The sequence below is a fragment of the Elgaria multicarinata genome, chromosome 4 (genome assembly GCF_023053635.1).
Source record: "Elgaria multicarinata webbii isolate HBS135686 ecotype San Diego chromosome 4, rElgMul1.1.pri, whole genome shotgun sequence".
NCBI lineage: Eukaryota > Metazoa > Chordata > Lepidosauria > Squamata > Anguidae > Elgaria > Elgaria multicarinata.
The window spans coordinates 18,694,078-18,716,041 of record NC_086174.1 but is presented as its reverse complement, the minus strand read 5'-3'; the positions used below and the strand labels follow the sequence as shown (position 1 = coordinate 18,716,041).

At 44.1% G+C, this 21,964-nt stretch overlaps 1 protein-coding gene across 1 annotated transcript in view; it reads left to right on the top strand.

Annotated features, from left to right (window-relative positions):
- The window catches only part of PPP1R21 (protein phosphatase 1 regulatory subunit 21), a 49,960-nt gene extending 30,026 nt beyond the window's left edge, over positions 1–19,934 (top strand). The window contains exons 16-22 of the mRNA XM_063123864.1: positions 1,448–1,540; positions 4,709–4,957; positions 6,694–6,729; positions 8,732–8,848; positions 10,822–10,920; positions 12,262–12,390; positions 18,238–19,934. Of these exons, the coding sequence (XP_062979934.1) occupies positions 1,448–1,540; positions 4,709–4,957; positions 6,694–6,729; positions 8,732–8,848; positions 10,822–10,920; positions 12,262–12,390; positions 18,238–18,267 (753 nt within the window). The 3' untranslated portion in view covers positions 18,268–19,934. The remainder of the gene's footprint in view (positions 1–1,447; positions 1,541–4,708; positions 4,958–6,693; positions 6,730–8,731; positions 8,849–10,821; positions 10,921–12,261; positions 12,391–18,237) is intronic.
- Positions 19,935–21,964: the final 2,030 nt, after the last annotated feature.

Here is a 21,964-nt window from a genome sequence, read left to right as displayed (position 1 = left end):
AACCCCCTTTGAAAGACAGTTAACAAATTTCACATCAGGAAAAAAGTCTTCTTTCATAGACTTATAACTTATTGATTCAGAAGCACTTTGGAGGTAGGGAATGGATTCAGAAGTTGAAGGCCAGATGGCAAGAGAATTGATGCGAGGAAATTACAGAAGGGCAATGGTAATCTCTTTTTCAGAATAAAATAAGTGACCCCATTGCAGCTAATCTCAAGAGAGAGCCATTTTAAGTAGGACTAGAAGCCTCCTTGCACAGGGAAAAAGCTTCTACCCTATTAGGCTTTAAAAAAAAATCCTGAGGAGCATTCAAACACTCAGGCCTGGTTTGCACATCATGATAAGCCAGAGTTCCAGAGCACTTCATACGCAAATACTTCCCAATCCATGCATAGTTTGTTTAGTGTGATGTGCAGACCAGGACCTCTGGCTTGTCTCTTTTCCAACGTCAGAGAAATAGCCCCCAAACAAACTGGCTTACTTCTCTGATTTAATGGGGGAGAGAAAAGCCAAAGGTTTTGGTTCATACAACACGCTAAAAAACCTTGGGTGGAAAGTCCATGGGTTGTTTAGCTGTTCCCGCTGCGGCATGCAAGTATGCTGCTCATAAACAATGTGGGATTCCCCCCACAACTCTGGCTTATCACGATGTGGAAACCAGGCCATGGTGTCCCTCTTTGACTTGTTGTTTGAAGTGGTGCAGTCTAGTGTGTTTCAATCCTAACTGGTTTGCGAGACATAAATAGTTGTAGGAAGCTTTAAAATGTATGTTGCTGTAAACTAGTTAATCTAGCTAATGTGCCACAACATTTTTGGTGTGTGTGTGGAGTGGGGGGAGGGCAGGATACTTTGCTTTCAGATGAAAGGAGAAAATTGGCAATAGAAGCAACTCCCTAATTTTGGTTTGGCTGAGAAGGAATCATAGTTGCTTGTTAGGAGCTGCTAAAAGAATAAGTGTTCCATCACCTTGACTCCTCTAGTACCCATTTAGACCTCTTGTCACCCTGCTCAGCCTCTTATATACTGTTAATGACTTTTCACACTATCCTAATCCCTCTCCTCCACCCCCAGCATCTCGCACAACTCTTAGTGCCTTCATATCGGAGGATGAAAACCTCAGATTTTGTTCCAGCTGAAAAGTTTGCAATCAGAATGGCATACAGATGTTTTTGTTCACTATTTTTAGGCCTAGTCTAGGCCTTCCCCCACTGTTTTTGCCTAATACCACTGTAGGCTTTTTAGGACATTGCTGCAGCTGTTCAGTTTTTTTCTTTGTTTCTTTCCAACTGCAATACCACAGGCCCAGATCTCTTCCTCTAAAGGTCTGCAAAGCATCACACAAGATTTTTGCTAGCAAGGGGTGGGGTAGGGTGGGGGAGCAGTGGGGAAACGTAACGCTTGCCATATGTAACCTGACTCACTGAAGTCATGTGTCTTTTGGCTCCAGCCGTGTTCCGATTCAGTGCCTTACGAAGAGGCCTTGGCCAACCGCAGGGTTCTTCTGAGTTCCACGGAGAGCAGAGAAGGCCTCGCACAGCAGGTATTCCATGGTTTGGCATGCAGCCGTTCCAAAATTCAGCGTGCTCACTTGAAAGGGTGTTTTATTTGGGAGGTGCACTGTGCTGACGTCCTCTTTGAGTGCACATGGTAATCTGTGTCTCAATCCTAAAATCCACAATTAAGGGAAGATTATGATTGGTTTTAGAATTTTGCATACAATCCAAGCTCAGTCCAAGAGCAGACAGGCTTCATTGACAGACTGTTCCCCAAAGGAACTGTATCAAATTTGGTTGTTTGCTGGGTGCTATTTGGTTGGCTTTCTGCCAATAAGCCAAATGACATGCACCAAATACTCAAATTTAATAGAGTAGTTCTGCCTTTGTAAAAGTGACCCCTTGGATCAAATCTCTGGCTATCTGCTGTCCCACTGGTCTCAGGTTTGCGAGTTTAAGGCAGAAAGGAAATAATATGGAAGGTCAAATGTATATGTAATTGGACATTCCCACCCCACCTTAACTTTTATTGGCATGCGTGTTTGGTTTATTTTGTGTCATTTTCAGGTGGCAGCATGCATGAGAACAGCCTATGGTACTGTGAGGTTTATCTGCTGCTAAACATGTTGTCCAACTCAGAAACTTGGCTTATTGGGAAACTAGGCCTCAAGCTTGATGGCCAGTTGTGATCTAGTAGCTAAAAAGCCGAAGTCAATCTCTATGAGCTAGTTCTTAATTCTTTCAAATTCAGGTTTCAGTTATCAGAAGGGCCATGCTGGAAAAAGGCTAGTAAGCAGCTAGGAATACATTGTGTGAGATCCAAAATGAACTCCCTTCTGGGGCATTTGGAGAATAATGTAATGGGCTCTCTTTCATAGCTACAGAACATTATCCAGTCTGAGCATTCCATTTAGGTGATGACAACAAAGCACTAATAGTCGTTGACGATAATAACCAAAATTAAGGTAGAAAAATACACACAGTGAAAATAGTTCAATGTTAAAAAGTGCAGGGTTAGCCCTAACCAGAAGCCATGCTGTCACACACAACCCTTTAAGCCATGGTTAGAGCCGCTAATCCTGCTGCAGACGGTCCGACTGTGGTTAGTGAGTGAGCAGAGTTTCGCAAAACGCATCTCACAAGACACCTTAACCAAAAGCCTTAACCAGCAGTGTTTAAGGTATCTTCTGTTTTGTATCCAAAACATACGTGTTACAATTTACAAAATAAAAACAGAATTGTAAAACTTAAAAACTGATGTTAAAATGTTGTAATAATATAAAAGGAGACATATGACAGTATGTGTGTGCGTGTGTGTATGTGTTAGGTGTGTGTGTGTATCTTTAAAAGCTACAAATGGGCTAAACACATTTCAACATTATTTTTTATCAGTGACCTATATAAAAGTACGAAGTAAAAACAACATTAACAATTGCACTGTCAAGAGTCTCAACAAAATAAATAAGTTTTAAAAAGCAAACTGATACTCATCGCTATGGCCTGAGCACTAATTAAAAATCCTTTCATTGGAAGGATGAATGTGTATCCATATCTTTGGCAGACGTTTATTCTAGGTAATTAGCAAACTTTAATTAATATCTTGCCATGTAGCAGTTGCCCCACCTCCAAATGATTCCAAAACACAGGCGTTACTTGATGAATGTAGATGCCAAAATAAGTTTAGCAAAAGTCTAAACAACATGGGTTGTAAATAAAAACATATCTTTCTCCATTAGCTTGTAGTAGTTTCACATTGTTTGCGTGTGTGTGTGTGTGTGTGTGTGTGTGTGTGTGTGTGTGTGTGTGTGTGTGATCAGTCTGCCTCAGTGTTGGTGGATTGATATCAAATGCCCAAAGCCTTCCCTATCTCAGGAGAATTTTTTTTTATTAGCTGTGTGTGGAAGCGGTATAATTGACCTTTTCGGTTCCATACTGAGATTCAGTGCTAGTGCAATTAGACATATGGATCCTAAAACATAAACAAGCAGTGAAAAACGCAGGGGCTTAGGGCGCAATCCTATGTGGATTGCTGGCAGCCTCCGAGCTCAGAGGCTGCCTGGTATCCAATGCAGGGCAGGAGGACAGCAGAGGTGATCTTCACCTCCATGCTCCAGCTGCGCATTTTTGCTAGATGGGTGATTTTTCCCATCTAGCAGCGGTGTCTCTGAACAGGGAGGGGAGGAGGCGGGGGGGGCATAGGATAGGTGGTATTGCAGCTGCCCCAGTCTCCTCCCATCCCCGCCTCCAGGAATGCCCCCTTTACTCTTTCTCTGCGCTCCATTTTCTGACCTGGAAGCCAGGAAACGGAATTATCCTATGTCTCCCTCCAGACGCCGTCTGGGGGCCATAGGATTGCTCCCTCCAACAGAACAGAAAAGCATAACAATCCAAAAAGGGTGAACTGTTGTTACAACATGGGAGCCAGCGTTTGTAAGAAGTCAATTTGAAATACCCCTCTTCTCTTTAGTTTGGCTTCTAGTTGTATGTCTGATCTGATGATTTTTTGAGGGTTCAAGTCTTTCTCACTATGTCCAGAGTTCGCCAAATGTTTAATGAGTGGGGCTAGCCACTTAAAATACCTTAACTTTGGACATTACGTTTAGCCAAACCTTTCACAGTTGGAAAGATCCATACTAATGGACTTGTATCATAATGTGCTATGTTCTTCATGGGTGTTTTAAAAGAAATCATATCTTCGTTTATTTATTGCAGTTTATAAAACTTTATCTGGCCTGTAACTGCAGGCATCTGTTTCCTCCGTTCTGCATATGAATCTGCTTGTCTTGTGTACTCAGCTGTGTATCTTGCCATTATCATATGTTTACACTTTTAAATGAAGGAAACATTTGTTTAAAGCTTCGTAAAAATGCAAGTTGTCTGTTGCAGCCTGAGTTTTGTATGGGGTCTTTGCACTTTCCTTTTCTTTTCTCTGCTGTGTGTTTTCAGTTTTAAAGGGCCAGAACACAATGCTCATAGGGATGCCTTGTTTGTAGTTCTTGCTGTCATGAGGGCTCGAAACTTTTCAATGCGAGCTGAGGTTGAACATGAGCTTGCAAGCCAGAGCGATATGGTGGGGCCTTCTTCATTGCCTCTGCTCCAGATATAGCCTGCTCTTGCAGTGACTCTGTTTGCTGTGCACTCTCTTTTAGATAAACCTACTGCACCGTTTGAGTTCTGTCATTGGCTTCATGGTGGTAACTTCCCTTGTTATCTAGGTCCAGCAGAGTTTGGAGAAGATTGCAAAACTGGAGCAGGAAAAAGAGCATTGGATGCTAGAGGCCCAGTTGGCCAAAATTAAGGCAGAGAAAGAGAATAAAAGGGTCTTTGATAAACTCAAGAACTCTCTTGGCAACCAGCGGATTGAGGCATCCCCGGAGAGCCCCCTCACGTTGAATGCAGGTGAACAGGAGAAGGAGGATGCCACAGAGAAGGTTTCCAGGGAGCCAGTTGAAAGTACAAGCCTAGTAAGCATATCTTATTTCCAGCGATGTACTAGACATTTTTCCTGTCCACTGTTGTTGTTTTCTTGGCAATTTCCTCCACTTGTTATGAAAAATGAAATTCATTGTTCATAACATTGATTAGTAACTTAATAAATGAACACAGTGACTGGGTCCACACAAAACACTAACCCACACTCAAGGTTGAGTATGAGTTGACTGTGGGTGATCATTGAACCGAGGGTAATTGTTGAAATTGGGATGTTGTGTTGTCTGAACCCAGGTGTGCTAACAAACCATGATTTGTGAACCATGAGCAACCCATGAAAAGAACCTATATTTTCTTGTTGGGTTGTGAACTGTGGCTGTTCATAGTTAAGAAACCATGGTTTGTTAGTGCACCTGGGTTCAGACAGCACGACAACCCATACACAACCTTGAGTGTGGGTTATCCTGTTGTGTGAACCCCTCAATGGCTACATTTAAATGAACAAGACTAGGGGCAGGGGGAAATACTGCTGCTATCTCTTATATGTGGTTTTGGCCTGAAACCCTACACACGAGCTCTTTGTATAAGTGGAAAAGCTACACTTGCCAAAAGGATTTTAATGAGTTTGGGGACTTCAGAGGGGGCTTCTGTACTGCTAGAACAACAAACTCAATCCCAAGACTGGTTGTTGAATGAATATTTGAGGATATGGAATCAGTGCAGATTCATAAAACAGTGCCAGCATTTACGGCTTCCAAAACCATAGGTTTTGGACCCATGGATGAGTGCTTCTGTTTTGCCCCTTGTCTCTCCTCTTCCTGTCACACGCTGCCTTCAGTGCAGACTTCGTGGCTTTCATTAAATCACCATTCACTTTTATGTCCGAATCATGGAACTCTGTTTCAATGTTAGTTAATAAACTGCCATTTGTTAACCAACATTAAGCCAGAGTTTCCAGGGAACTCTGACTTAATGACAACCAGAATCTCCATCCCAAAGGTGGTGCAAGCAAGGAGCATGAGGCCATGGCACTTAGTGGCTGGGCTCACACAACACAACAGCTCACGTCCAACCCATACTCAAAGTTGAGTGTGGGTTATCTTTGAACCGTGGGCTATGGTTGAAACATGGGCTGTTGCATTGTGCAAACCCAGGTGTGAACAACCCACAGTTCACAAACCCAACAACAAACCATGGATTGTCTTTGTGGGTTGTTCATGGTTAACAAATCATGGTTTGTTAGCGCAACTGGGTTCACGCAACGTAACAACCCACCCCCTTTCTACAAACTGGTATTTTATCTCAGAAAAGCTTAATGGAGGAGCAGAGCTTAATTTTCTTCTTAAGGTGTGTGAGTTGTTTATCTTGCAGAGATTTAATAATTTGTAATGTAATATATTAAACATCAGTAACATGATATGGGTCTTTAATATGGAAATTATGCAAACTGCTGTTTCAATATTCAAGTATGATTCAGTGGGTGTCTGGAAGCAAGGCACTTGCAAGGCAATTCCATTGAATATATTTTCTGTTTGTGGAGAAAAATGCCGCAGGCGAAATGCAGTTAAGGCTTACATTGAAACTCCATTGATTCCAATTGGAGAGAGTTGAGCATATGTTTAATTTTACCATTGAGAGCAGCGGAACTGTCACGTGCCCCAAATTTTAAAATGTTTAAAACTATTGAGATGAACTTCTATGTAAATGGATTTTAGAGCCAGAGAATAAATTACTTCTTTAAGCTGATCCTGTTGTCCTAATCTCTTTCTAGGTTGGGATGCTGACAATAACTACTGGAAACGAAGAGGTACAGCTCCAATATTGTAGAGTCATACTAGCATAATTTTAAATTGAATATATCAACAAATGCTAAAGCTACCGTTTTACAAACCACATGTTCTTTCTGTCCCCTCCTCCACCCACCCACTCAAAATAATGTTAAAATGGACCTGCTGTTCAGCGTAATTTGCATGATGAACCATTTCTTTTAATGTCCCTTTTTTGGTCTTAAGGTATTTGCTCGTTGACATTTTGTGACTTACATTTCCTAGTTTGACACTAAGTATGGAGGCAATATGATGGAAGTGGTGTTCAGCATCCTGTTCTGCACAGTACCACAGAATCTGAGAAAACCACAATGAGGACATGAGGGCAATAGCCTTCTGCTGTTATTCCCCCGGAAACTGGTGGTATTCAGAATCATGCTGCCATTGATCCGGGAGGTAGTATGTAGCCATGATAGCCTTGTCCTTCATGGATTTCTCTGATCCCTTTTCAAAGCCATCTCCCACCATTCAGTTTCATTGGATGATCCCAGATTCTAGATTTACAAGGATAAAAATCTCTCCCATCCACTTTCTCCACACCATGCATAATTTTATAAACCACTGTCATGTCTTCTTTTGAGTTTTTTCTAAACGATAACGGCCCAAAGGTAACTTTTCCTCTTAGGGAGTTGCTCTGGCTCCTTGATTATTCTCATTGCCCTTTTCTTCACTTTGTCCAGCTCAGCGGTTCTCAACCTGAGGGTCGTGACCCCTTTGGGGGTCGAACGACCCTTTCACAGGGGTCGCCTAAGACCATCGGAAAACACATATTTTCCGAGACAAGAAAGAGGTCCGAAGGGGGAGAAAGGGGATCAGCCGCCTGGTCCCGCTCCTCTCTCCCCCCCTCTCAGCATCTGCTCTCACGCGCCTAAACGGGGGGGGGAGGGGAGAGAGCAGCGTCGGCGTACAAAAAAAAAAAAAGCGGGCGGTGGGCTGCAAACATGTACGCGCACCACTCTCTCACCTCAGAAGGTGCTGCGCTGACGAGTCTCTCCGGGAAAGAACGAGAGGACAGGCGACTCCCACCACCAGCGCCCCTCCCTTCCTGACCTCATCCTTCTCATGCCCTCGGTGCCTCAGTGACTGTCTTCGCCTCCCCCCCTCTCTGATTGCGCCCGCTGAGCTCTGATTGGCCACCCCGTTCCGATTGGACGAACCCAAAAAACTGCGGGCCGTCCGTCTTACTTCACCTACCCACCCCTTTCATGCAGGAGTGGATCCTATTGGTTTTCCCCTGGGCGCTGATTAGGCTGCCAATCAACGCTCACTTCCTAGTCTGAGGAAAAGCGGGGGGGGGGGAAAGCTGAGGGAGTTTGGTTTAGAGCAGGGATGGTGAAGGTGGCATTTAGCGTCTGAAGCAGCTGGATGGGGCTGTAGGACTTTTCCCCCTGTCTAAACCTTTTTAGGACTTTGTTTTTTAGCCTGGCCCTGGATTTTCCTTTTATTTTGGCGAGGAGGAGACATCTCCTTGGATAATGGAGTGCCTCTGGCCATGTACAGAGTGTAATTAAAGAACCAACCTTGAACACCCAGGATTTTGCAAAGCTCTAGTCTGAAGGTGCCAGGCTCGAGCACCCACGATTTTTTTAAAAAAATATTTATTTCATTTTTATATTGCCCAATAGCCGAAGTTCTCTGGGTGGTTCACAAAAATTAAAACCAGGAAAAATTAAAACCATGAAAAGCATAATAAGACAACCAACAGTCTAAAAACAGAATTGCAAAATTACAGTTATGAAGTAGCAACGAAATTTTTTTTATGGTTGGGGGTCACCACAACATGAGGAACTATATTAAAGGGTCGCGGCATTAGGAAGGTTGAGAACCACTGGTCCAGCTCTACAATATCCTCTTTTCAGTTGTAGCTTTCACAGGCATTCAGTGCAGCAGAGTCTATGTTCACTTTGTTCAATTTGTGGTGTTTTCGCAATTTAAAGGACATTCACACATTTTGTTTTGTTTTGTTGCAAACTTCCTTTGCAGATTCCAGAAGCTGACACCCGAGAAGACTTGATCAAGAATCACTATATGGCTAGAATAGTGGAGCTTACGTCTCAATTGCAGCTGGCTGACAGCAAGTCTGTACATTTCCATGCAGAGGTGAGTGAGCAATGAGTTGCCTACCCTGAAAGTGAAACATTGGTCTTACAGTGAATATTCCTTTTTGCTCTGGAGGGCCTCCTAGGAGGGTAACTTCCCTCTCCCTCCTGCCCACCCACCAGTGGCTGAGCTTCAGAGAAAAGCCAATTAATTGGCGGAGGTCGTAGAAGGAAAAAGATACAGAAAGCAGGCAGGGTGGACAGTGAGCAATGCTGAAGGAGATATGATCAGATAAAAGGAATTCCACAGTGGAGAGGTGAGACACTGCAATTCTTGCTGAAGACAAGATCAAGAATGCCCACAAAAGTGCGTGGGAGAGTTTGCCCAGAGACAGAGATTGAAGGAGGTTAGAGAGAAGAGAAGGGAGGTAGTGTCAGGATCAGGCCCGGTCTCCCTGGTATGTATTTTGAATTGGACTCAGAGCCAGAAGAAGTAGACCAGCCAAGACAGAAAGCAAAGGAAGAAATTCTCCAAAACGCTCCAGGAGTAAAGGAGGAATCTTCCCAGGAGCTTACAGGAAGCACAGGCTCAGAGATCATCTCCCCTCTGCTCCCCCTCCCTGGGAACTCAAGCCTTTGTCAGAGGGAGAGGGAGCATCAGAATTGACATATCTCAGAGTCTGCCTAGCAGAGTTGAGAGGAGGTGGGAGGCAGTATGGTAGACTAGCCACTCGCCAGAGGTTACAACTTGAAGATCCTCCATGAAGGAGGGGTTCTGTAAAAGCCTGACCTTTTAGTTGATAGGCAACTGCCTTGCTTTGTTAGGCTAATTAAGCTTAGAGGATAGCGCCTAGCCTTCGCACTCCCTTCAGGTTTGAAGATACATCTATTTACTGAATAAAGCTTTGTGGATTGCATGGCAGACCTCTTTATTGTCTCACATCTTGGCAGGAGGGCTTGGAATCACAACAAGTGACAAGGTTGGCGGAATTAACACTATGAACGTTGAAATCACCAAGGAATGAAGTGTGGGAGTTATCACAGCAATATGCAGAGGCAGGGAGGAATAGAGTTTAACACATTGAACGTCAAAGAAAGCGAAACGATGGGATGGAGGGATGGTCAGAATCTGGAAACGGCAGAATTCAGTTCGTTAGTGGGAAGAAGGAGGTTGACATCACTGCCGCCAAGGATCTCTAGGGCAAGTTGTGTGGGTGAGGGAAAGAGCCAGTAACTGAGGGACGAAGCCAGGATTCAGTGTGGGCAAATAGCTTGCGGGATTGAGAAAGGAGAAGTTCATGATTGCCTTCTGGATGAGGAAGCAACAATTCCAGAGGGAATAAAGGAAGGGGAAGGAGGGATGACAGGAAGATGATGAATAGGAATGAAATTTGGAGAGGCAGGCTGGGTGGGTGCCACAATGTTTGAAATAGGCAGGACCATAAGGAAAGCTGAGCGAAGGAAGATAGATGCTTTTGAACTGTGGTGTTGGAGGAAAATTCTGAGAGTGCCTTGGACTGCAAGAAGATCAAACCAGTCCATACTCCAGGAAATAAAGCCAGACTGCTCACTTGAGGGAATGGTATTAAAGGCAAAACTGAAGTACTTTGGCCACATAATGAGAAGACAGGATACCCTGGAGAAGAGGCTGATGCTAGGGAAAGTGGAAGGCAAAAGGAAGAGGGGCCGACCAAGGGCAAGATGGATGGATGATATTCTGGAGATGACAGACTTGACCTTGGGGGAGCTAGGGGTGGGGACGGCCAACAGAAAGCTCTGGCGTGGGCTGGTCCATGAAGTCACGAAGAGTCGGAAGCGACTGAACGAATAAACAACAACAAAGCAGTGTCTGTAGTTCATGCAGTTCTGATCTAACTAGGCGCACGCTGGGCTCGCTGACTGTTGCTAGAGTTCTCAAGGTGGGAGGGGCCACACAGCAGCTTCCAGGGCAAAGATGTCGCACCCAATAGTAGTTGCCTGTGTAATGGTCCAGCTAAAAAAACTCCCATGGTTTCCTTGTGTTTGATTTGACAGTGCCGAGCACTTGCAAAGCGACTCTCTCTAGCGGAGAAATCTAAAGAATCCTCACTGGAAGAGATGAGACTATGTAGGCAGAGCATCACTAGATTACAGGTGGGTATATTTCTGAGAACCTGAGACCAAATTACATGGATTTGTAAATGCTTTGGAACACGTACTTTTGCCGTGCTCTGGAACTGTTCCAGCACTAAGGGAGCTAACAGCACCATCAGAACAATATCAAGGTCAATTCATCCTCTTGGCTGTGGAAAGACGGCATCCCAGAACGGGTGGACCTCCCATCTCTCAACTGATCTTTCTTCTGCAGGACACTGTGCCATTGTTTTCATCTGAAAAAGTTTCCTTCCTTTCCTCAGTAGCTCTAAGCCATCCTTGATAACTCTAAGTAAGCTGGGATAGGCAACTTTGGGAGCTCCGGGGCACACGTGCATTTTCGCCCTCCTCTCCCCACTGAAGGCTGTAGTCAACTCCAAAAAACATGGTCAAAGGGGTCAAATTTAATTTATGCGCAAGTGAAATATTTCTCTGGGAGTGGCAGCAGCTACAGACCCCTCAGAGGGTCAGGTTTACTTTGCAAACAAGCTAAATTGGACCCCTTTTGTGATCTGCTGTGTCACAGACACCACCTTTCCCACTACAAAAATAAATAAATAATTGGGGTGCTGGGGGACGGCATGTTGCCCAGCCATGTTCTATGCATACTTGATAGAAGAAAGCTTCACACACAAACTGTGAGAACTTGAGGATTTTGACATGAAATGTAATTTTGTGTATTATATAATGCACCCTAGATGCCACTGCGCCATAAAATCTCTTGTCCTACCCACAATTTTTTGTATACTTTTCAGCTTTTTAGCACTTGGCCATCCGGGAAGGGCTTGATGGTTGGAGCTCCCATCTCCTTGGCCAGTCTGAATCTCCCACCAAGAGGAACTAGTGCAGCTGGGGACAGAGGTGCTAAATAGCTGACCCTGCAAGTTCCCTGGGATAGACTCCTCCAGGAGGCAGGCTGCTCCAGTGAACTAATCCTTGCAGGTGGTGGCTCAGTCAGCCTGCTCCATTACCTACCCATTGGCTTCAGCACGGGAAACCTTGCTCTGATGTCAAATCCACTGGCTTGAGCATGTCACAGTCTCTCAACCTAGCCTATTTCGTGGAGTGGTTGTGAGCTCAGAAGTCTTCTCTGAGTTCTGTTGCGATAGCATTGGGTCCTTTCGTTGGGTCTTTTTCAGCTTAATATCAAGAGACACGAGAGTGATGCATTTTAAAGAAAAAAGTATTAAGTTTATTAATAGAACTATAGAAAGTCAGTAAGCTTTGGAATTTGATTCTTGTTTTTGTTTTCTGCTCCTGTGTCTTCTGCTTTGGGAGACACTGATGGTGGCCACATCTCATTATTTTGCAATTGAAGGCACTATATCTTTGGCCTTTTAGGATGAGTTGACAACTACTAAGAGAAGCTATGAAGACCAGTTGAGCATGATGAGTGACCACCTCTGCAGTATGAACGAAACTTTATCCAAACAACGGGAAGAAATAGATACATTAAAGCTGGCTAGTAAGGTATGTAATCTTGTTGCCCTGGCCTGCACCTTGGATTCCCTGCAAGTCACCAGCATTTCCTATCCTTTCTTGATCACTTAGTTTAAGAAACTGATGAATAAAAGGATCAAATCTATTTAAAAAGTGTGTGTGTCTTGGGTGTTGAACTACAAAATCCATGGGATTGCCTTAGACACTCCAAAAGAAATGAACAAATGGAACTGCAGATGGCAAAACGTTGCTTAATTCTAGATTTTTATTACATCATGGTTTTGAGTTCGTAGGGTCCCTCAAGGGTCGCTTAATTTCAGATGTAAAACCACACAGAGGGTTTCATACCCCCTAAATTACTAGAGACAAGTTGGGGGAAGGGGAGAGCAAAGTACAAGCGCTTGGCCTGTGAACTAAGGGAAATATTTCTGAAGGGGTGGATGGGTGTCTGTCTCTATCCAGCTCTACCCTTGTTTAATGTTTAACCATGTCCAAAGTCCTGCACCAGGAGGTAGAAGAGACTAGCTTCCTACCCGAAAGGCCTACGATCTATATTAGATAACTTGGCAACGATTGGGAGAGTGGGGAGAGGTTGTTTGCTGGCATAAAGGGTAACTAAGAATGGATAAGAATGTAAGTGCTATGCCGGATCAGACCAAGGGCCCATCTAGTCCAGCACTCGGTTCACTCAGTGGCCGACCAGGGACCAACAAAGCAGGACACAGTGCAACAGCACCCTCCCACCCATGTTCCCCAGCAACTGGTGCAGACAGTCTTACTGCCTCGGATGCTGGAGGTAGCACATAACCATCAGGGCTAGTAGCCATTGATAGCCTTTTTCTCCAGGAATTTATCCAACTCCTTTTTAAAGCCATCCAAATTGGTGGCCATTACTACATCTTGTGGTTGTGAATTCCATAATTTAACTATGCGTGTGTGAAGAAGTCCTTCCTTTTCTCTGTCCTGAATCTCCCAACAATCAGTGAAGAAGCAGCTGCAGAGATCTGATGAAGGCTGGAGAAGCTTTGTTAATGAAATGGTGGCCTTGAGAAGCGCGTACAGAGGGAGAAGCCGCTTGGCAAACGGGATACTGGCTCAGCCATAGGGAGCAGCATGGTAGGGAGCACCAGTGGGAGCTGGAGAGGTAGAGAAAGGGGGCTGACAGTGGCCTTCATTTGATGGATGAGAGTCTTGATGGAGCATCTCAGTTGTGAGCCACAGCAATGAGGCAGGGGCTGTAGCTTGGTTGGCGAAGCACGTGCTTCGCAGGAAGATGCCCAGTCCATGGCATCTCCATTTAAAAGGATCTCGCGTAACCAAGGCCTGAAACACTGAAGAACTGCTGCCAGTTGGAGCAGACCACACTGAGTTAAATGGGCCAGTAGTCTGAGTCGGCAGGGTAGCTGTGTGTGTGTTGACGTGTATTTCTGATGGGACATGAACAGGAGAATGCCACATAATTCAAGTAGTGGGAATGCAAATTGCCTCGTCATTATGGATTGAACAAAACCCTCCAGTTGTATTTACAGTATGTTTGTTTATTCTTTACTCTGAGTCGTAGACTCCAGTTACATTCTGAAAAACCCCAGACATTTTTTTTGGGTGTGTTTTTTGCAATGAGATTCACACGGAACTGGAATGAAGTGCAGAGCGAGATGGGGGCGGCAGAGGCACCATTTCACAACTCAGTTCAGTGTTGATTTCATGGTGTAGCAATTGGTTTTGCTAGCAGAGTGGAGCTTCGGTGTGGAAGTTGCATGTTAACATTTTGCGGCGCACCTTTAGAGCATATGAGTTATCCCAGCCCCTTTGTCTGCATAGTCATGCGCCACATTAGGAAGGAGCAGTTTACCCCAGGAGTAGCAATTGATACAGGCTGCATAAAGGAATAGGTTGTATCTACCAGTGATTTCACATATAGGCAGTACCACTTAAGATGCAACAGGAGGGAACTTTTCAGCTTCATGCTTATGTTTGGTATCGACACTGCGCTGGATGGTGTTCACAACGCAGCAGCAATATCCCTGTGAAGCAGGCTTAGACAGAGACTGGTGGGGTGAAGGTGAAAAGATTAGGCCTTCCATTGGTTTGTTTGTTTTGCTTGGCCTTCCTCAGCCTGCTGCCCCCAGAGGTGTTGGATTGCAAGTCCCATCATTCCCACGGTCATTGGCCCTGCTGACTGGGAATGATGGAAGTTGCAGTCCAACACATCTGGAGGGTACAGGCTGGGGAAGACCGGCTTAATTTATATGTAGGGTGTCCTTTCCTAAGGGCTTGACAGGTACAGTATAAAATATGGTGCTAAGATGGGAGACTTGACTGATGACAGAAGGTCTGGAAAAAGCTTGTGTGGGACAGTAGAAGCTGCCTGGACCAAATGGGGCTGGAAGAAGTGACAGAGAGGCAGCTTGACGGGGTAGGGGAGGCTGTTCTACCCCATTTGAGCATCTGTGTTGTACCACAGCTCCTCCTGAAAGGCTAGAGCCTCGTTGATGGACAGGAAGCTTGTTGTGCAGAACAATCCATTCCTGCGTCATGAGTTGTCACATGGGGCTTGGGGGAGGCAGGAGGGGGAGAGAAGAGGCAGGCAGTTGTAAAGACCTTGCCCGTGGCTGCCTCGCCCAGCTGGAGAGCACTCAAAAACAAATTGCTGGAGGATAAGTGGGAGAACTGATACTTGGGGGAAGAAACCATGGATGAGCTTGTGAGGAAAAAAATATATTTATGCATTGACTACAGTCTCTCTCTCTCTCTCTCTCTCTCTCTCTCTCTCTCTCTCAGTTCCTTTCTCAAAACCCCACCTGTCCCATGAAGCCTTTGTCTTAACCCCTCCCCTCCCCTCCAACTGAAATGAAACCAAAGTATTGTCAACTCTGCTTGTGCACATTCTATCCATGTTGCCTCTCTTCCTCTATTGTTTATGTAACGCTATAAAGCGTCATGCGCTTCGATGGTGCTTGCAAATGCACTCACGCTACCCTGACCCACCATTTGTGCTTCACTTATTAAATGTGAAATGCCATGGCTCAAGGTTGCTTAGCTGTTGCTTGCCTCTTTCTAAAATTGAAATTTGATTGGGTTTTCCCCCCACATAAAGAGACGGGTTGTGTTTTATTAGAATTTACCATGGACTACCAAAGCGTGTTAAATGTACAAAGCAAGAGTGCACACTAAGCATTTCTTAGAAGTTGAGGGAGAATTCATCTGTGCTGAGTTATCCTGAGTGTGCACTGCATTTTAGGCATCTAAGCGCTCTGCTGGATTAGACCAAGGTATTCTTTACAAGAATCCCAGCCACCAGTAAGCGATCCTTTCGAAATCAGTAGGATGCAATTCTTGGAAAGGCTTGGATCCCGAGTTCCTTTCCACAAATGCAAGGGCTCTTTCCATTCACGGAACGCCTTGAGATCTAGCAGAAGATACTACAGGTGGAAGTGGGGGAAGTGACTTTAATTAACCCCCTCGTGTGGCGCAGAGTGGTAAAGCAGCCGTTTCTGCAGCTGAAGCTCTCCCCACGGCCTGAGTTCGATCCCAGCGGAAGCTGGTTTCAGGCAGCCGGCTTGGGTCGACTCAGCCTTCCATCCTCCCGAGGTTGGTAAAATGAGTACCCAGTTAGCTGGGGGAAAGGTAATAACAGCTGGGGAAGGCAACGGCAAACCACCCCGCTATAAGGCCTGCCAAGAAAACATCAGCGAAAGCTGGTGTCCCTCCAAGGGTCAGTAATGACTCAGTGCTTGCACGAGAGGTTCCTTTCCTTTCCTTCATTCCCCCCACTGTTCCAGAGGATCAGATTTTTTTGGGGGGGGGGGAGGTGCCACGTTCCAGAGCAATTTTTTAGAAGGCACATGGGCTTGAGGCCGAACGGGCAAGCAACAAAAATAGCCTTTCCTTTTCCTCTTGTGAGAGGAACTCATCTTACAAGATACTGTTAGTTTTACCCTACCCTGTGCCTGTTTGCCTTACCCTGTGCCTGTTTGCCTTCTCTTCCCCTCCTTATTGTTTTACTATGATTTTATTAGATTGTAAGCCTATGCGGCAGAGTCTTGCTATTTACTGTTTTACTCTGTACAGCACCATGTACATTGATGGTGCTATATAAATAAATAAATAAATAAATAATAATAATAATAATAATAATAATAATAATGCTCCCACCAGCAGAACTTGCTTGAAACCTGAATTCAATGTGTTGTTGTTCTTAATTGTCACTTTTATTTACATGAATGAAGTCTTGTGTTAAAACACGTCTTTAAAAAGAAAAAAGAGACCATTTTATTTTTTGAAGTCAAACTTTTTTTTAAAAAAAATCAGTATCTGATTATGCAGGGAATGCATTGTGTACACTGGCAATATAAATCACCTAAACTGACGGATCAGCTGTCTTCACGGCAGTCTTGGCTGCTTGTGAAATCTGGTACTCCCTATGTTCCCAAGCCCTGTCTTCTGGCTTCTAATTAAGACAGCATGCTTGTGGTTTCTGAAGGCTGTAGAAGTTGTAAAGATTTCTTCCCTAATGTTTGTTTTCTGATGGAGTGGATTTTTTTTGTTTTAATGGAACTGGCAAGCAAAAGCTTTAATCCCAGAAACATGGGAGCAATTTGCCGCCTGAGGCTTGTCTACACTGAAACCTCACATAGCTCAAATTTGCACCATGACGTCATGCATGGTTTGTACCTCTTTTTGATTTGTCTGCTCTTGCGACTGCTGTCAAATCAAAGGTGGACTTCTTGTTTACCACGTTTCCTTAGGTTTTGTCAGTGATAAGGTCGTTCTTCCCAGGGTTTTGCTTCTTTGTCACCCTCACAGTGGTTGCTCTTGTTCTGGCATGGAAGGGGAAACTCAAACTTCATATTTCATAGAATCATAGAATAGCAGAGTTGGAAGGGGCCTACAAGGCCATTGGGTCCAACCCTTTGCTCATTGCAGGAATCCACCTTAAAGCATTCCTGACAGATGACTGTCCAGCTGCATTTTAAATGCCTCTAGTGTAGAAGAGCCCACAATCTCTTTAGGTAATTGGTTCCATTGTTGTACTGCTCTTATAGTCAGGAGGTTTTTCCTGACGTCCAGCTGGAATCTAGCTTCCTCTAACTTGAGCCCATTATTTCATGTCCTGCACTCTGGGATGATTGAGAAGAAATCCTGGCCCTCCTCTGTGTGACAACCTTTCAAGTGCTTGAAGAGTGCTATCATATCTCCCCTCAGTCTTCTCCAGGCTAAACATGCCCAGTTCTTTCAGTCTCTCTTCATAGGGCTATGTTTCCAGACCCCTGATGAGCCTCATTGCCCTCCTCTGAACACGCTCCAGCTTGTCTGCATCCTTCTTGAAGTGTGGTGCCCAGAACTGGACACAGTACACAAAATGAAGCCTAACCAGGGCCAAATAGAGAGGAACCAGTACCTCCTGAAACTTTGAAGCTATACTTCTATTAATGCAGCCCAAAATAGCATTTGCTGTTTTTTTGCAGCCATATCACACTGTTGACTTACATTCAGCTTGTGATCTACAACAATTCCAAGATCCTTCTTGCTTGTAGTATTGCTGAGCCATTTATATAAAAAGAATTGCTTAGAAAATTAATAACTGGCTATATGGCTATGCATGGGAAGGGAGGGGTCATAGCACAGTGGCTGAAGATAGCTTTGTATATAGAAAGCCCCAATATCACTCTCTGGCAATCACTAAAAAATTGGGAGGTGGGGGGCAATCAAGTAGGAGGTGATGGGGAAGACTTAGGCTTGGGTCCCTGGAGAGCTGCTGTTACTAAGGGTGGAAAACAGGACAAATGGATGGACTAGACGGACAAATAGTCTGACCGGCTCTTAGGCAGCATCCTGTCTTCTGTGATGATGACTTGTCTTCTCTCCTTGATCTAGGGAAATTCCAAGAAGAACAAAAGTCGATAGTTTTGTTCAGCCAACTGCCTTCTGGATTTTGCTGCTGCGCAGAAACACAGTTGCTGGAAGTGGAATTCGTTCGCCGAATTGTTTCTTGACTGGACGTGGCCATAGTGGTGGACTTACCCATTTGTGCTTTGGTGTTGTCTGTGGATGTGAGACAGCACCGAATTTGGTAGCCAGCGTAACGCAAACCGAACGTGGTGTGGTCAATAAAGCCGACAGGGAAGATATATGCACTCCGTGGATAACTTGCATAGGAATTAACCGTAACTTTTTACCGTACACTTTGTAACTACTTTCAATTTCCATGTACAAACTTCCTAGATTTTGTATATTTGAGTGCATATTTAGATGAAGAAATCTTGCATCAGTGCGGTAGTTGTCTTCTGCTAATATTGTCATTCCTGCCTGTCCATTCCTTTCTGTGGGTAAAAAAGGTCACACAAACCCCAGAACTATAGATACAATATATTTCAGCAATGTCTACCTGTGCAGTTATTGTAAAATGTACTACCAATTCCCATCTTTTCCTCTTCTAGACTAGCTTGGACGATTACCTAAGAGAGGCAGTTTTGGTACATTCATACTGAAGCATTCAGTGCAGCTGTGACTAATGAAATTCATATTAACTGTAATGAGCAATTAAAAGTGTACAGTAGTGGTCTCTTGAAATCAAGTGCAGAAACTGGGCCAAAGAAGGAGTTTGTGTAAAATCGTACTGGAGAGTGACATTTTGTCCATTTTTTGTTTGTGGTGTTACTTTTCAGGCAAATCTGATGAAAGAAAAGGGGATGGAAACAGCTGGAGTACGATTTGAACAGGTCAAATACTGTGAAAAGGGACTTTTTCAGTGAAGACTTTTTACCTTGATAAGAGTGGGATGGTATGCACGATGGACCATCAGTTACAAACGAAGGCTGGTATATGAAAGCAGGCTAAGAAGTCACTGAATTAGCACAACTGTGCACAGAAGGGCTGATTCAGGGCTGGAAATAAGCCAACATGGAGTGGGTGGATGTGCAATCCTGGGCTTTGGGAGCTAGCTGAGTCCTCACCTAGCAATCTGCCTGTTTCTCCCAACCCCATAATTGCTTTCTTCAGGGATGTGCTGCGGAGATCCCTGTGCATGTTCACCCAGGGTTTATATCACTTCCTCCATATGGCATCATAGACAACCTAGCAATGTGTCCTGCAGCCTATTTTGGCACTTTCAGAGTCCGAACCAGTCCTGTGTTGTTTGTCCTATGGCAGTGGTGCTCTCCAGATGTTCTGGACTATAACTCCCATAATTCCTAACCATTGGCTGTGCTGAATGGGCCTTATGGGAGTTGTAGTCCAAAATACCTGGAGGACACTAGGTTGCCTACCTCTATCATACGGCATTTAGAAATTTGTCCAAGTGACGGCTTCATGTTCTCTAATGTATTCCCGTTCACATTTTCTTTGCCGTGTGGAAAGCTTGTTTACACAAACCTGAGGACTTCTCAATGCAGTATTCCGTGGAAAGACTCCACGGTCAATTCACAAGACGTTCCACTACTGAGTATTTCACACTGAACTACTTCTGTTGCCCCGTAAGAGATAGTAGCTGTCCGATATGTAAGGGTTACTCCACTGTATCAACCATGTCAATGTGTATTATGAGCATAAAATAAATATACTTCCAAGTTAAATCTTCACTTCAGAGATTGTTTTTTTGCTGATGTCTCTTTCTTTGTTCTGTGTTTGTAGTGTGCAACTTCGCAGAAGATGTGGCTTTGAGCAAAACTGCTTTTGGACATGTCCATGTCTCATGTGTCTTTAATAGCCTTCGAGATTTATATCTGTATTACAAAGTTTGGGACAATATGATGAAGCATCTTGGCTGTTGGCAAGATGGGGGGATTTTATGTTGAAAGGTAGTACATTTGTTGGGCGGGATGGGGGGAACACTACTATTGAATATTAATTTTAAGCTGCTTTTAAAGGAAGAAAGAGCCAGTCTTAAATCAGTCAGATCCATAAAGAAGCATATAGAAAATTCATGAGTTTTATCTGATTTTTCAAAGCTGAAAAATTCAAACTACCTAAGGTAATAATGGTTTCAAAAAATGATTGGCTCATTGGGCTGTCTTCGTATTATGCTGCTAATTCCCAAAATGTTCTGTTATCTCCGCTCAGAGTTTCAAGAGAGTGATGCAGCTGTTAAAGGGTAGTGGTGGGAAAAGGAAAACATTGGTGGAGGAGAATTCATGTAGAGTACATGTATGGAGACAGATATATTCTGTTTTGGATTATTATGGTGATTGACTTTAGAAAAGGAATGAATGATAGCTTCTCTGCAGGATTTTAATGTTTTCAGGGTCACCTGAGGGCACATTTGCATGGTGGTTTTGAAGAGCAGACCAGATGTGCCAGCTACTTCATTATGGGCTGGTCCTCAACTTACTGTCGTCATCATCATTGGTATTATTATCATGTCTTGTTATTTCAGTGATGATATTTATAAAATCACACTCTGTCTAGAAGTCATTTAGGGTGGTGTACAGTAAAATGCATCTATTTGTTAACATTTGTTTACTGCCTTATTTGCTAAAAACCTATCAGATTCATAAAACCCAAGCAAAAAAGGAACAAAAACATACAATAAAATTTATGACTGGCATTGAAATTAAAGAATGGCAAAAACACTAAACATTTAAAGCCTGCGAGCACAGTCTTTACTCTAAAGTGGAATAATAAAGGGATCCATTTCATCTCTTGCAAGAGTCAGTTCCACAATCAGGGGTGCTGCTACTGAAAAGACCCTGTGTTGAGGACCTGCCAACCCAGTCTTCCTTGCTAGTGGGGACATATAACAGGGTCTCTGATGATAGTTGTAAGTGGCAGACAGGTTAATATGGAAGGACATGGTGGAGACGCTGTGGATAGATTTCTTGTGTGGAGAGAGTGGTATTCAGCCTGCTTTGGACAGGGTTGCCTCTTGAGAGTGTTCCCAGAACCAGATTTGTTACTAGAACAGCAGGTGGCCTTGGTTTTACCAGCAGTCCCTAATTTGTCACCTGTGGCCATTCCTGGACAGGGACAGCCTGGCTACAGCAGGGAGTGGAGAGTCTTAGGCCTAGGGGCCAAATTCCCCATGCTCCTTTACCTTGGCCTCACCTTTGACCCCCCACAACTAGCTTTGTGCAGTTTCCCCCCCCCCATTCTAAAAGGTTGACATGCCTATCCCAAGCTTAATTGTTGGCAGTAACGGCTTTAAGCTACATATACTGGTATTTTAAAAATATTTCTGGCTTTGAACAAATCTCAGCCTAATAAGTATTGAGATAAAAAAAAAAAACCAACTAAATTTAGCCTCCTATAAGCAGCTTTCACCCAGCTACTTTTGCGGGAGCCTCTCAGTATCAGGAAGAACAGACCCGTTAGAGCACATGTATGGAGCTGCACTAGTAAGTAAATGTCCTTATCCAGGCCTGTGGGTGGATAGAAATAACACCAGCTTCAAGCCACAAAGCAGCATTGGGAACACAACTCGGTACTGTGAAAATTTGTCTTAAGAAATTTGGACTGCACTACTTCCAATGGTTTTAAATTGGCATCAGCTCAAGCTGGAATCCCAAAGAGCAGTTGGGCTGTAGGCTTAGCTATGAAGACTTCAAGTGCCGCAGGAATAAAATTACACCACTTGGTTTGATAAAAACTCAGTAGAAATCTAATACTT